General features: G+C 44.9%; 2 protein-coding genes across 7 annotated transcripts in view; both read left to right on the top strand.

Annotated features, from left to right (window-relative positions):
• The window catches only part of LOC139537747 (folliculin-interacting protein 1-like), a 45930-nt gene extending 38743 nt beyond the window's left edge, over positions 1-7187 (top strand). The window contains exons 15-20 of the mRNA XM_071339468.1: positions 379-2047; positions 3037-3330; positions 3480-3645; positions 3800-4000; positions 4468-4583; positions 5326-7187. Coding sequence (XP_071195569.1) covers positions 379-2047; positions 3037-3330; positions 3480-3645; positions 3800-4000; positions 4468-4583; positions 5326-5404 — 2525 coding nt within the window. The 3' untranslated portion in view covers positions 5405-7187. The remainder of the gene's footprint in view (positions 1-378; positions 2048-3036; positions 3331-3479; positions 3646-3799; positions 4001-4467; positions 4584-5325) is intronic.
• Positions 7188-8679: 1492 nt separating this feature from the next.
• LOC139537745 (rap guanine nucleotide exchange factor 6-like) overlaps positions 8680-16532 on the top strand; it is a 184521-nt gene continuing 176668 nt past the window's right edge. For 2 of the 6 annotated variants that reach the window (XM_071339461.1, XM_071339457.1), the window contains exon 1: positions 8681-9519. In XM_071339461.1, coding sequence (XP_071195562.1) covers positions 9445-9519 — 75 coding nt within the window. In that variant the 5' untranslated portion in view covers positions 8681-9444. Of the gene's footprint in view, positions 9520-16532 lie in introns of all 6 variants that reach the window. The other 4 variants (XM_071339458.1, XM_071339459.1, XM_071339463.1 and 1 more) reach the window with 4 other exon arrangements.

Here is a 16532-nt window from a genome sequence, read left to right as displayed (position 1 = left end):
TAAAAATCTGTCATTCTTTCCCTGAACAAGGCAGTTAACCCACTGTTCCCTGGTAGGCCGTCATTGTAAATAAGAATTTGTTCTTAACTGACTTGCCTAGTTAAATAAAAGTAAAAATATATATATTTAAAAAAATAATAGATCGTGGGCTTCATTTTAGTACAGGCACAGTTTGGAACTTTGGTGTACTACTCCACATAGTGGCTGAACAGGAGAAATGCAGCACTGAGCAGTGATGCTGATGGAGATTTCCTTCACTCTCCCAAATGTTAAAGGGAAAAAATAAGTTCTACACATTTGACCACATTTTCATATTCTAAATGTGGCTTTACTTATGCAACAAAGTGAAAATAAGAAATGTGTGTGTTTTGTGACTAGGTGACTTGTACGGGGCCATCGGCTCCCCGGTGCGTCTGTCCAGGACGGTAGTGGTGGGGCGGAGACGGGAGCTAGTCCAGCGACTCCTCTATGTGCTCACCTACTTCATCCGCTGCTCTGAGTTGCTGGAGACCCACATGCTGGACAGCACTGAGGACGAGGCCATCGTCATCCCAGGCTCTCTCATCACCACCTCGCTGCAGCGTGGGGAGGTGGAGGAGTCAGATTATGTGCTGGTCACCGTGCACAAGCCCAGCGGAGACTACCTCAGCCAGGGTCCCGAGCCCCAAGAGGACAGCAGCTACCCCTCACACAGCAACAACAGCTTGCAGTGCAGCACCTACACTGAGGCTGGCCCTAAGGAGGGGGACAGTAGTAACAACAGTCAGGGTTCCAAGAGCAGTGTCCTGCAGGCCCAGGCCCACTCCAGCCACAACACTAACGCTGTGCCCATCATCCACATGGAGGATGTTAGTGAGCCGCTCAAGGAGTCACTCAAGGAGTCACCAACCGCCTGTCTGGAGGCCAAGCTGGAAACAGTGGTGCGTGTGGGCTCCGCCTCCCCCAGGGAGACAGCGGTGCGTGTGGGCTCCGCCTCCCCCAGGGAGCAGGTCTGTGTGCTGCTGGAGACGAAGCCTGAGACCGAGTTAGAGGTCAAGGCCAGCGAGAAGGAGGGGATGGGGAGTCTGCCCATCAAGGTGTTCCGCTCTTCTGGGATACCACTGGAGAAGAAGCCCCCTGACAAGACCGTACCTGTACCTGTACCCGGCCCCTTTCTGTCAAAACACCAGGAGGAGCCTGCCACTAAAGTGCTGTTTCTCATCGGCGACCCCCAGTCTCCGGGATCAGACACAGAGAGCAGGAGGAGGAAGCTTGAGGACATTAAGAAGCACAAGAAATGCATCAAAGAGAAACAGAGGCCGCATCCGCAACTACAACAACAGCAACCGCAACAACAACCACAACAACCGCAACAGCAACCGCAACAACAACTACGACAGCAGCAACCGCTACTACAAAAACAACAGCAACAGCAACAGCAACCGCAACCGCAACCGCAACCGCAGCCACCGCAACCGCAGCAACCGCAGCAACCGCAACCGCAGCAACCGCAACCGCAACTGCCGCAACCGCAACTGCCGCAACCGCAACTGCCGCAACCGCAACTGCCGCAACCGCAACTGCCGCAACCGCAACTGCCGCAACCGCAACTACAGCAACAGCAACTACAGCAACCGCAACTACAACAGAAACCCCTACAACAACAGCAGCAGAGTGGGTGCGGTGACGGCGGCGATCAGAGGGTGAAGTCTACTACCAGCACATCACCCGACCAAACCAAGACCAACGCTGGCGGAAAGAAGACTCTGATGCGTGTCTTCAGCAAGATGCCCCAGTGGAACCCTGTCAGCGAGGAGGAGTGCTCGGAGCTGTTCGACGAGTACTTCAGTGATGACAACCCTGTAGAGACCAGGACTATAGACGATGTGGCGAAATGCCTGGACTTGTCAAACGGCACGGACAAAACCCAGAAAGAGCTTCTGGACCCTTCGGGAGTCGAGAATAGCAGTTGCTGTAAGGGACAGGGGGATCAGGGACAGAAGGGAACAGGGCAGTTGGGTGTGGGACCGGGGGGTGTTGGTGGGGATGAGGCTGACGTCCAGACCCGGTGTACGGGGGAGGCTGACGTTAAGACCAGGTGTTGGGGGGAGACTAACATCCAGACCCGGTGTGGGGGGGAGGCTGACGTCCAGACCAGGTGTGGGGGGGAGGCTGACGTCCAAACCAGGTGTGGGGGGGAGGCTGACGTCCAAACCAGGTGTGGGGGGGAGGCTGACGTCCAAACCAGGTGTGGGGGGGAGGCTGACGTCCAAACCAGGTGTGGGGGGGGGGCTGACGTCCAAACCAGGTGTGGGGGGGAGGCTGACGTCCAGACCAGGTGTGGGGGGGAGGCTGACGTCCAAACCAGGTGTGGGGGGGAGGCTGACGTCCAGGCCAGGTGTGGGGGGGAGGCTGATGTCCAGGCCAGGTGTGGGGGGGAGGCTGACGTCCAAAGCAGGTGTGGGGGGCAGGCTGACATCCAGGCCAGGTGTGGGGGGGGGGCTGACGTCCAAACCAGGTGTGGGGGGGGGGCTGACGTCCAAACCAGGTGTGGGGGGGAGGCTGACGTCCAAAGCAGGTGTGGGGGGCAGGCTGACGTCCAGGCCAGGTGTGGGGGGGGGCTGACGTCCAAACCAGGTGTGGGGGGGAGGCTGACGTCCAAACCAGGTGTGGGGGGGAGGCTGACGTCCAGACCAGGTGTGGGGGGGAGGCTGACGTCCAAACCAGGTGTGGGGGGGAGGCTGACGTCCAAACCAGGTGTGGGGGGGAGGCTGACGTCCAGGCCAGGTGTGGGGGGGAGGCTGACGTCCAGGCCAGGTGTGGGGGGGAGGCTGACGTCCAAAGCAGGTGTGGGGGGCAGGCTGACGTCCAGGCCAGGTGTGGGGGGGGGGCTGACGTCCAGGCCAGGTGTGGGGGGGAGGCTGACGTCCAGGCCAGGTGTGGGGGGGAGGCTGACGTCCAGGCCAGGTGTGGGGGGGGGGCTGACGTCCAGGCCAGGTGTGGGGGGGAGGCTGACGTCCAGGCCAGGTGTGGGGGGGAGGCTGACGTCCAGGCCAGGTGTAGGTGTGGCTCTACAGACACATCGGAGGCACGCTCCTGTAGAAGTTGTTCTGCTGAGCAGAACATGTGCATCCTGATTTCAGTAACCGTCCCCAAAATGGCCCAACAAAAGGGGGCCCCGCTTAATGACTGTGAGATCCCCCGGAACGAGAGTTCGGACAGTGCGCTTGGGGACAGCGAGAGCGAAGACGCAGGGCAGGACATCCACAGGCAGAGTGACAGCGACACCTACTACAGAGATGATCAGGAGCCAGATGAGTGGCAGGAAGAGGTGGAGGTCCCCTTCCCTGGGTGAGATACACACTGCTAGTGATGTCAACATTATAAACGTGTTGGCCTTCATATTAGGTTTTCAAGACACATATCAACTTCTATGTGAGTTGCATTTCTGGGTTACAATATGTTCTGATGTCCATCTATGCCATGTTTTAAATCAACAGGTCAAAGTTGGTGGAGCATTTCTCCAAACCGAGCATTGCCAACTTTGGGAGGTCACTGTTCGGAGGGTACTGCACAACCTATGTGCCGGACTTTGTTCTGCAGGGGATGCCCAACGATGACAAACTAAGGCAGGGCCTCATGTCAGAATTAGCCCATGCTGTACAGGTAAGACTGCTTTATACCTGAAGCATTGAAGTTTGTGTTAAAACTGGATTATGAGTCTTTATGCTTGCTCGAGGCTCATAAGGCGTCAACGGGAGTGCACCGCTGTATCTGGTCTGCATCGGTCAGAGCACAAAGTTTTCTCTTCTTTTCGCAGCATCCAGTGTTGGATGAGCCCATTGCAGAGGCGGTCTGCATTATCGCAGACACTGATAAGTGGACGGTGCAGGTAGCCAGCAGCCAGAGACGAGCCACGGACAACAACAAACTGGGGAAGGAGGTCCTGGTGTCCAGCCTCGTGTCCAGCCTGCTCCAGTCCACCCACCTGCTTTACAAGATGAACCTCTCCCCCAACTTTGTAAGTTCATACAAATACCAAATCACTATGCAGTTATTAGCACTGTAAAAAAATCCCTACTCAGTAACACATTAACGCAAGGCTAATCAGTAACACAAGGCTAATCAGTAACACGAGGCTAATCAGTAACACGAGGCTAATCAGTTACACGAGGCTAATCAGTAACACGAGGCTAATCAGTAACACGAGGCTAATCAGTAACACGAGGCTAATCAGTAACACGAGGCTAATCAGTAACACGAGGCTAATCACTAACACGAGGCTAATCACTAACACGAGGCCAATCAGTAACACGTTAACACGAGGCTAATCAGTAACACGTACACGTTAACACAAGGCTAATCAGTAACACAAGGCTAATCAGTAACACGTACACGTTAACACAAGGCTAATCAGTAACACGTACACGTTAACACAAGGCTAATCAGTAATAAAGTTGTAATTCAGTTTGACATCCCTTTCCTCAGTGCATAATGCACCTTGAGGACAGACTCCAGGAGGTCTACTTCAAGAGTAAAATGCTGGCAGAGTACCTGAAGGGACAGACTAGGGTGCACGTCAAGGAGCTGGGGATGGTCCTGGGGTGAGCACCTAAACCGTTTTTATACATTGGCGTTGCGTCCAAAAAGACACCTATTCCCTATATAGTGCACTACTTTTGACCAGAACCCTATGGGAATAGGGTCCCGTTTTGTCAGATATCAGTATTGTGATCCATGTTGTCTTTCTGTTCTTAAAGGCCCAATGCAGCTGTTTTTATCTCAATATCAAATCATTTCTGGGTAACAATTAAGTACCTTACTGTGATTGTTTTCAATTAAAATGGTAAAAAATAGCTTCTTAGCTGCTGAAAGTTGTAGCCAATTTCTCAAGAATTTTGCGAGGACTGCCAGGGCGTAGTTGTTATTACAGAGAGGTTTGGAACTCTCTTTCTTATTGGTCTATTAACTTATTTACCACCTGGTGATGTCACCAGGCAGGCTAAAACTACATACAACCAAAATATGCTGAAATTTCAGGCTCTTTTTTTCAAACAGCTCTTACACTAAAAGGACATTATCATCATTTTCACAATTTGACAGTATTACTACAACCTCAAGCGTAACTCAATATTAGGAAGGTGTCCTTAATGTTTTGTACACTCAGTGTACATACAAAACACAGGGAAATCAAGTTTTTGACTGCACTGGGCCTTTAAAATACTGCACTGTGTTATTTACATCTCATTAACAATCACAGTAACTGAATTAGGAGAATAAACCCTTGGCTTGTTGTTCTGTTCTTCACCTATGTACAATATTCTAAGCATGGCTTTTATCATTCAGTATTGAGTCCAGTGACCTCCCCCTGCTGGCAGCGGTGGCAAGCACTCACTCTCCCTACGTGGCCCAAATACTGCTATAATAGATGGAACCAAAGCCAGAGGTGGCGGGTGACTGTGGACTGGAGCAGCCGGATACTGTGCTTCACCCTGGCCCAACACGTCGGCTTGACCCTGTTCACTGACGCCCTGCTGATGCTCTGAGAGGGCCGGTGCAGTGCAGTCTCCTGGACAAGGTGGGCATACCAAATTGCATACTATTCAAAAGTTGTACACTATGTAGGGAATAGGGTATCATTTGAGATGCAGAAGGGCCTCTTGGATGGATCCGAGACCTCAGCTACTGCTGCTGCCACTGGGCATACAGACATACTGCCACAAGGGGACAGCCGAGTCCATGGTCTCCTCTGATAGTAAGAGATGAAGCTCTGTTGGCCCACTCCAGGCCAGAGAGGCATGCTGCTGCTGTGGCCAGTTCTCTTATTTTTCAATGTTTTCCCCCCTCCTCTGCATCAACATTATTTTAACCTGGTTAAAGGACAAGAAAGCCAAATCATTTTCCTGTTGAGTATAAATAATAATCAAGACATCAATTATAAAATATATACTTTTTATATCTACTACTTTCCTGTACAATCTTTTACCCGTTTAACCAGGAAGCACAGGTGATAGATAGGATGAGTTTTTTTGTTACTTGTAGTGAATATGATCAAATTCACTTTATTTCAATTATGTTTCTGTGTTCTTCATGTATTTGTTTACAAGTGTACTTGACCTGAAATGTCTCCCTCAATGGTCCATAATTCATTGGATTTCATTTGAAAATGAACTACACTAATTATATAAACATAGGCCTGGAAGTCGTATCTGGGTAATTTATACACATTCATTGTAATTCTTAACTGCAGTGTAGCTTTAACATTCTTGATCACAGGTACAGCACTACCTCAGATATTTTGTGGGCGATCGACGCTACACGCTTTTTATAGTTGCCGACTAGATAAGCCTGAGAATTATTTGTATTTTTAAATCAGTGTAATGTTCAAATAAAACTGCCAACCCAATGCTGAACTCTTGAAAAAGGGATGTTAATAATTACATATTTGAAAATGGGGAAAACCTTTGTAATTATTTTTGGAATACAACGAGCTCATTTCCACTGTGGTATGTGGGGAAAAATAAACAAACGATCTACATATATTTTCAAACTGAAATATTTTCACAAGTTTAAAACATTTTTATCGCTTTGACACCATCATACCATGTTTACGGCTGTATTGCATGCTACGAAGGGAGAGTTTGTGGAATATCTGTTAGCAATACGTGTATCAGTTCCTTAAACTATTCTCAATGTTTATGGCAAAACCAATAATAAAAAAAAAATTGCTGCATTGATTTTACAAAAGCAAGACGCAAAACCACAAATCTAAACCACAGATTTGTTTTAATTTTTTGTATAAATATTTTTACCAACCATGAAATTCATGTTGCATTTCATTTGGAAGTACTTTGTCTGGAGAGTGTGCCATGCTATGGAGTCTTAATGGACATGTGGCATGAATGGATCAGGGGCTTCTGAAGAATTTATTTTGCTGGTTGAAATTATTTTTACATGCTTATGTAAGATGCTAGGTTCTTCAGGATATGTTCTTATTGCATTTTGTAAAGCTCCTGATTATTTCTATGAGGTATGTTTACTTTTCTCTTCATATATGAATAAATGATTTAGTATGGTGTGTAACAGTTAATGTAAATTGTACATATTCAGTTTATTTCCATTTATTTGTCTTTGAATATGAATTGTTTCTAAAATTATCCTTTCCCAATTTTAAGGGAATGTTGTGCAATAAAGATGCCAATGTTGTAGATGCAAGTGTCTCAGTACATACATTCAGTATTAATGTTTCAGTCCAAATTCATGTTTAATTTTAGTAAGAATGATGCCAATTATAATGGAAATGTACAGTAAGTTACTGCATTACCTTTTCACATAGGGAAGTGCCTTGGGTGTTCTTTTTAATAGCCTTGTCTATAAAGAGCCTTTAATATCATGGGTTAACTTAAATTTTAGTTATATTGAGTGGTTTTCAACATGCTCAAAAAAACGCTAAACAACAAAGGTTAGCGTTTTCACTCACTGTCTCTCGTGCCGGTGTAACAGCTCCGTCCCTTTCCTCACCCCTACCAGGGACCATCTGCATACATCGACAACAGCCACCCTCGAAGCATCGTTACCCATCGCGCCACAAAAGCCACGGCCCTTGCAGAGCAAGGGGAACAACTACCTCAAGGTCTCAGAGCGAGTGACGTCACCGATTGAAACACTATTACGCACCCCACTAACTAGCTAGCCATTTCACATCGGTTACACTCACCCCCCTTTTGACCTCCTTTTCCGCAGCAACCAGTAATCCGGGTCACGGCACAACTTGTTTTGTTTATTTTCACCACCAAGATTTATATGCTAAAATTGCCACTGGTCTGTTACTTGAACTCTGTGAAGCATATATTTGGGCTGCAGTTTCTGAGGCTGGTAACTCTAAATAACTTATCCTCTGCAGCAGAAGTAACTCTGGGTCTTCCTTTCCTGTGGCGGTCCCCACAGAGCCAGTTTCATCATAGCGCTTGATGGTGTTTGTAACTGTAACTTTCCGGATTGACTGACCTTCATGTCTGAAGGACTGTCCTTTCTCTTTGCTTATTTGAGCTATATATATATATATATGGACTTGGTATTTTACCAAATAGGGCTATCTTCTGTATACCACCCCTACCTTGTCACAACACAACTGATTGGCTCAAACTCATTAAGAAAGAAAGAAATTCCACAAATTAACTTTTAACAAGGCACACCTGTTAATTGAAATGCATTCCAGGTGATTACCTCATGAAGCTGGTTGAGAGAATGCCAAAAGTGTGCAAAGCTGTCATCAAAGCAAAGGGTGGTTACTTTGAAGAATCTCAAATATGAAATATATTTTGATATGTTTAAATTTATTTAATTTACTTTTACCCGTTTTTTGCGGTTTCCAATTGGTAGCTCCATGGGTCTCCCGGCCGGCTGCGATGGAAAGTAATATGTTTTTCTCGCGATATTCTGGACATGAACCAGGGAGGGAGCGGAACGTTTCCCACTAGTTACCACAGCCACAAAGTCAAATTCATTGTGGTATTAATCCATGAAAACATAAATGTGGTTTTGGGTCTTAATTCAAGGTTAGGCATAAGGTTAGTAATGTGGTTAAGGTCATGTTTAAAATCACATTTTAAGAAGCTAAACTGTATAGTTTGACTTTGTGGCTGTGGTTACTAGTGACGACCGAGCGCAACAAGAATTTACTTTTTTTATGCATAACAAAAACTGACACCCAGCTACCTAAAGCTGATAGACTAATATTTTATTAATGCAGGAGCTTAACACGTATAGTGCAATTTCTTACAGTATAGCATACAGTTGGCTTGATTTTGCAACAAGGATAGAGAGTTGGTGGTTCTGAAAAACACTTAAAGGCCGAAGGTTTATCAGCTGATGAGATTTGCTTTTGAGAACCGTGAGGAAACGTTAGTAGCTATCCCACAGATAGACAAGTAACGTTATGTTTCTCAAACTAAGCTGAAGAAGTGAAGAGCTTGCGAGCGCATTATCTACTGTTTTACCATTGATAATATACACTTCCTTTTGTAGTACGTTTAGTTGAATAATGAAACACACTTCCTTTTGTAGTACGTTTAGTTGAATAATGAAACGTTATTACTGTTTTTTTTAACGATAGCCACCTCCTGCGGCTGCGTTCTTGAGCTGTCAATGAACAGAGGGGTCACAGATTCGACTCCGGCGTCGAGACAAGTCAACTCGTCCCAAATGAACTGATGATCAGGAGGCAACTTTCCAACTGGATGCTACAGATGCATATAATTCTACACGAGGATTTTCACATCCATTTTTGTATTATTTACTTTTGGTACATTGTATGCGCACCAGTTGCGTTCTAGAGGTTAGTTTTGTGTTAAGTTTTACAAGGCATTTTCACTCCATGCTCGGGCGACGGGATGGAAGTTGAGCGGTATCGGCCTTAAAAAGTGAGACTGGGATCTCTTGAGGATTTGATTCTGGTGTGAAGTTATGACAATGACTGGATCAATGGAAAATTCTTTCAAACAAGCTTTAAAGAAACCTCCATCACTACGGACAGCAGAGGTAAGCAAGCTGAAGATAGCTAAGCTGTGTGTTCTTGGTTTGAATTTCTTAAGTCAGAAAGCTAAAGTAGCTTACTGCGGTTAGCTAGCTGGAGTAATTTAGCTTTGCTAGCATGCTAACGCACGAGTTGATGAGGAGCAGTGTTTTAACCATTCATCCAGCCAGTCACTGAGTTGGTTTTGTTACCAGGAAAATAAGAATGAACCATCGAGCTGTTATTTTATTTGTGTGTACTGAAGTTACTAAGCTAGTTGGCTATCCAAAACATGAGAGCGAACATGCTAATAACTAACGTTACTGCGTGAGTGAGTTGTCGATTATATTTAAGTGACGTCACGAAGATCGTTCATTAACGTTATGGTCACCCTTAGTTTTCTGAAAAGCTGCATCTTGAAATATTTATTATGCAATTGCTGTCCTATTATATTATAGGGCCAGGCTCCGGTCGACTATTTTCAATAGAATCCCTCTGTGACTGTCAGTTTGATTACTGTTAGGAGTTTTGTGAGAATGCAGTTTTAGTCACTGTTCTTTGAATCCAAATCTCAGCCCATTGAAACTGGCGTCCCAGCTGTGTTTACACTACGTTTCTTATACTATCTCCATAAGGAGTCTACTGTGTTTAGTTGCAGAACATTTTGAATTGCAAGCATTTTTCAAAGTACAATCGGTTAAATACCACCCACAGCCCAGCTCAAAACTCCATTTTATTTTCACTGATCTATCAATGACTAGAAAGTATTTAACTAGGCAAGTCCGTTAACAAATTCTTATTTACAATGACGGCTTACACCGGCTAAACCCACACGACGTTGGGCCAATTGTGGGCCGCCCTATGGGACTCCCAATCACGGCAGGTTGTGATACAGCCTGGAATCTCACCAGGGTGTCTGTAGTGACTTCTCTAGCGCTGAGATGCAGTGGCTTAGACCACTGCACCACTCAGGAGCCCCAAGTACTCTTTGAACTTTTTCAGAAAGTGAGTACATAATACAAAGTGACAACAAACTCTAACAATCATGTTTTGGTCCTCAAACATAAACAAACAGTGGTTTAAAAAGTACTATTGAGGAGGGTAAGTTCGATGTCCTGTTAGTGATATGAATGGAAATGTGTTGCTTTTTAGTACTGGTTACCTTGTAGGCCGAGAGAGGCATTGCATGCTTTGTTGTCAGATGTTGGGCTTTGTGTGTGATATTTATGCTGCAGGAATGGGCGGTGTCCCAAATGGTGCCCTTTCCCATACATAATGTTCTATGGCCCCTGGTCAAAAGTAGTGCACTATGTAGGAAATAGGGTGCCATTTGGGGGCCCACATGATGTCCTGACTTTCCAGTTAATCATCCCCCTCTATCCGCTGTGCCAGTAGAAATGCATGATTTACTATGCTGCTATTGAGTATAGCATGGATATCAGACATTTTTATAGCAGTCCACACCAACTTTTCAAAGTTCTCCTAGCAACAGGCACTGGATGATGGAGCTCATCACACTGGTTTATTTTATAGACATGAGTGTGGTGGACGTTTTACTCTGGGAATTGGAAGTGTCTCCGTTTGAGCTGGATCTCCCTGGGTTCCCCAAATACAGATAAAAAAAAAGGTTTTTCCTTCTGGTTGCCTTTTAGTTTAATAACCATGTGTTGTTGTTCAGGAGATTGTGTGGTCCATCCATGCCTACGGGTAGGGAGTCCTATTGGGCACATCCTTTTTTAATGCCCCCATGAGAGGCTAAACCTTTCTTAAATGGTAAGGTCTCTGGATTCTACCACACAGAGAAGCACTGATGTGATTCTGTTGTAGAAAAAAAAAGAGACTTATCACCAGGTTTATCATGTCTGTGCACCAATTTAATTAGTTATTTATTCATTTTAGGATAACAATTTTTCCTTCACCATAATAGGCCCAGCAAGTTGTCAGCAGCATTGCTAAGTGGTGTGTCTCATTGTATGGTTCTTGCTAAAGCTGCTTAGGAATGAGGCTTTTACATCTGAGACAACTTGCCGTGACAATTCATATGGAGAAAAAAAATCAGGACTGCATATTCAACAGTACTAACCCATAATTTTTCAGCAATAAAACAGAGGCCTCTCTTTCGCAATGTGAAGTTGATGCCTTTGGTGTGACGTATTTCACTCATCCATTGACTAGTTGAGGTGGAACATATAGGTCACAGCTGCCTGTGAGAATGAGAGCGCAGAAGGTGTGAGTTTGGAACATACACCTACTTCATAAAACTAGGCTCATATCCAGTACTTGGACTTAACCAACTGAATGACAAGAGTAGCCTAATGATAGTCTTCTACGTTATCTCTGATGTCATTGATTTGCAAATGCCACTCATCTTGTCAACAAATACTCATACACCTCGATCATACTGACAGTGTAATTGCATTTTGGGACACCAGAAGTACATTAATTTCCAATGGAACGATGCGTTTGCGTTGAAGAGTCTGTTGCAGTGCGTTCTGTGTGGTGCATACGTTGGATTTATTAAAGGTTCAGCTTCCAACAGGACAACAACCCTAAGCACACAGCCAAGACAACGCAGGAGTGGCTTCGAGACAAGTCTCTGAATGTCCTCGAGTGGCCCAGCCAGAGCCCAGATTTGAACCAGACCGAACATCTCTGGAGTAGAGGTCGACCGATTGAAATCGGCCTGGCCGATTTAAGTTTTTATAACAATCGGTAATCTGCCTTTTTGGACACCGATTATGGCCGATTACATTGCAATCCACGAGGAGACTGCATAGCAGGCTGACCACCTGTTACGCGAGTGCAGCGTCAAAAGGAGCCAAGGTAAGTTGCTAGCTAGCATTAAACTTATCTTAAGAAAAACAATCAATCAATCTTCACAATCACTAGTTATCTACATATGGTTGATGATATTACTAGGTTAACTAGCTTGTCCTGCGTTGCATATAATCCAAGCGGTGCCTGTTAATTTATCATCGAATCACAGCCTACTTCAACTTCGCCAAACGGGTGATGATTTAACAAAAGAACATTCGTGAAAAAAGCACAATCGTCGCACAAATGTGCCTAACCATAAACATCAATGCCTTCATTAAAATCAATACACAGAAGTATATATAATTTTAAACCTGCATATTTAGTTAAAAGAAATGCATGTTAGCAGGCAATATTAAATAGGGAAATTGTGTCACTTCTCTTGCGTTCAGTGCAAGCAGAGTCAGGGTAAATGCAGCAGTTTGGGCCACCTGGCTCGTTGCGAACTGTGTGAAGACCATTTCTTCCTAACAAAGACCGTAATTAATTTGCCAGAATGTTACATAATTATGACATAACATTGAAGGTTGTGCAATGTAACAGCAATATTTAGACTTAGGGTTGCCACCCGTTAGTTAAAATACGGAACGGTTCCATGGCTCATATTTCTGTGTTTATTATGTTATAATTAAGTCTATGACTTGATATTTGATAGAGCAGGCTGACTGAGCGGTGGTAGGCAGCAGCAGGCTCGTAAGCATTCATTCAAACAGCATTTTACTGCGTTTGCCAGCAGCTCTTAGCAATGCTTGATTCATAGCTCTGTTTATGACTTCTAGCCTATCAACTCCTGAGATTAGGCTGGCAATACTGAAGTGCCTATTAGAACATCCAATAGTCAAAGGTATATGAAATACAAATGGTATAGAGGGAAATAGTTGATGCGTCATATTTCCTATAATAACTACAACCTAAAACTTCTTAACTGGGAATATTGAAGACCCATGTTAAAAGGAACCACCAGCTTTCATATGTTCTCATGTTTTGAGCAAGGAACTTAAACGTTAGCTTTTTTACATGGCACATATTGCACTTTTACTTTTCTCTTCATCACTGTGTTTTTGCATTATTTAAACCAAATTGAACATGTTTCATTCTTTATTTGAGATTTTTTTAAATTTATTTTATGTATTATATTAAGTTAAAATAAAAGTGTTCATTGTTAATTCAGTATTTTTGTATTTGTCATTATTACATATATAAAAATCTCGGTATCGGCTTTTTTTGGTCAGCGTTGAAAAGTCAGTCGGTCGACCTCTACTTTGGAGAGATCTGAAAATAGCTGTGTAGCGACGCTCCCCATCCAACCTGTCAGAACTTGAGAGAATCTGCAGAGAAGAATGGGAGAAACTCCCCAAATACAGGTGTGCCAAGCTTGTATACAGGTGTGCCATACCTGAGACTTGAGGCTGTAATCGCTGCCAAAGGTGCTTCAACAAAGTACCGAGTAAAGAATCTGAATTTACTTATGTAAATGTTATATTTTATTTATTTAATAAATTAGCAACATTTTCTAAAAACCTGTTTTTGTTTTGTCATTATGGGGCATTGTGTGTAGATGGAGGGGAACAAAAAATATTTAACACAATGTGGAAAAAGTCAAGGGGTCTGAATACTTTCCTAATGCGCTGTATTTGTCAGGTTAGAATCTTCAGTGTTCAGGGGAGATCTTGACAGCATCGGAGTTGGCTGGTGTGTTTACGGACATATTCAATCAATCCTTATCCCAGTCTGCTGTTCCCACATGCTTCAAGAGGGCCACCATTGTTCCTGTTCCCAAGAAAGCTAAGGTAACTGAGCTAAACGACTACCGCCCCGTAGCACTCACTTCCGTCATCATGAAGTGCTTTGAGAGACTAGTCAAGGACCATATCACCTCCACCCTACCGGACACCCTAGACCCACTCCAATTTGCTTACCGACCCAATAGGTCCACAGACGACGCAATCGCAACCACACTGCACACTGCCCTAACCCATCTGGACAAGAGGAATACCCATGTGAGAATGCTGTTCATCGATTACAGCTCAGCATTTAACACCATAGTACCCTCCAAACTCGTCATCAAGCTCGAGACCCTGGGTCTCGACCCCGCCCTGTGCAACTGGGTCCTGGACTTCCTGACGGGCCGCCCCCAGGTGGTGAGGGTAGGTAACAACATCTCCACCCCGCTGATCCTCAACACTGGGGCCCCACAAGGGTGCGTTCTGAGCCCTCTCCTGTACTCCCTGTTCACCCACGACTGCGTGGCCATGCACGCCTCCAACTCAATCATCAAGTTTGCGGATGACACTACAGTGGTAGGCTTGATCACCAACAACGACGAGACGGCCTACAGGGAGGAGGTGAGGGCCCTCGGAGTGTGGTGTCAGGAAAATAACCTCATACTCAACGTCAACAAAACAAAGGAGATGATTGTGGACTTCAGGAAACAGCAGAGGGAGCACCCCCCTATCCACATCGACGGGTCAGTAGTGGAGAAGGTGGAAAGTTTTAAGTTCCTCGGTGTTCACATCACGGACAAACTGAATTGGTCCACCCACACAGACAGCGTTGTGAAGAAGGCGCAGCAGCGCCTCTTCAACCTCAGGAGGCTGAAGAAATTCGGCTTGTCACCAAAAGCACTCACAAACTTCTACAGATGCACAATCGAGAGCATCCTGTCGGGCTGTATCACCGCCTGGTACGGCAACTGCTCCGCCCACAACCGTAAGGCTCTCCAGAGGGTAGTGAGGTCTGCAGAACGCATCACCAGGGGCAAACTACCTGCCCTCCAGGACACCTACACCACCCGATGTCACAGGAAGGCCATAAAGATCATCAAGGACAACAACCACCCAAGCCACTGCCTGTTCACCCCGCTATCATCCAGAAGGCGAGGTCAGTACAGGTGCATCAAAGCAGGGACCGAGAGACTGAAAAACAGCTTCTATCTCAAGGCCATCAGACTGTTAAACAGCCACCACTAACATTTAGCGGCCGCTGCCAACATACTGACTCAACTCCAGCCACTTTAAAAATGGGAATTGATGGAAATTATGTAAAAATGTACCACTAGTCACTTTAAGCAATGCCACTTAATACAATGTTTACATACCCTACATTACCCATCTCTTATGTATATATACTGTACTCTATATCATCTACTGCATCTTGCCATCTTTATGCAATACATGTACCACTAGCCACTTTAAACTATGCCACTTTATGTTTACATACCCTACAGTACTCATCTCATACGTATATACCGTACTCTATACCATCTACTGCATCTGCCATGCCGTTCTGTACCACCACTCATTCATATATCTTTATGTACATATTCTTTATCCCTTTACACTTGTGTGTGTAAGGTAGTAGTGTGTAATTTTTAGGTTAGATTACTGTTGGTTATTACTGCATTGTCGGAACTAGAAGCACAAGCATTTCGCTACACTCGCATTAACATCTGCTAACCATGTGTATGTGACTAATAAAATTTGATTTGATTTGATTTGAGTTACTTGTCAATAAGGCTATTCAAATAATATTTTGTAACTTTGTCAGAATTACATGGCCAGTATTGAATATAGGAGGATACTAGCCAATTTTGAGAGCTTGAGAGAGAGTTTTACAACAGTATGCAGCATTGGTTTCTTCAACTGTGCACCCGTATCAACTGTGTTGGCCATTTTCGGTTATATACGAGAGCCGGTGGATGTTTTTTTTAGGACATGACATTAATGCATGCTAATAGTTAGCCAATTCAAAACAGTGTAGTTTGGCTGGTTATCTAGTTATACAACAGACTATCATTATTTTCCCTACTGTGCTAATCGTTCGCTCGCTCGCCTCTGGCAACAGACCACTGGCACACTCAGGTGATGCACACACCATGAATTTTATATGATTTTCATTGCTATCCAAAAATGAGCTGTAACTGGGCAAATATCTCGCTAGCAATTATTATCAACAAATGTGCAAATGCTGCTCGCTTTGATCTCAAAAATGCATCTTGTGACTGACTGCATGATTTGAAAGACTGCTCGTGCCTGTCAATGCAGGCCTACAATAGTTATAACCCGATGCGCTGTGCAGAGATTGGGAGGGACAGTGAGCAAAACGTCGCATCTGGAAGACACTTTGCTCAAACAGTTTGTTTTACTTGCCCTGAGCAAGCGGACAAGAGTCAATGTCGAGGCCTGTATATGTTCTTGTACGGTCTCTGGAGGGACCCTGTGAGTAA

Source organism: Salvelinus alpinus, chromosome 13 (genome assembly GCF_045679555.1).
Source record: "Salvelinus alpinus chromosome 13, SLU_Salpinus.1, whole genome shotgun sequence".
NCBI lineage: Eukaryota > Metazoa > Chordata > Actinopteri > Salmoniformes > Salmonidae > Salvelinus > Salvelinus alpinus.
Note: the sequence above shows the minus strand (reverse complement) of the source record. Positions and strands in the feature narration are given on the sequence as shown.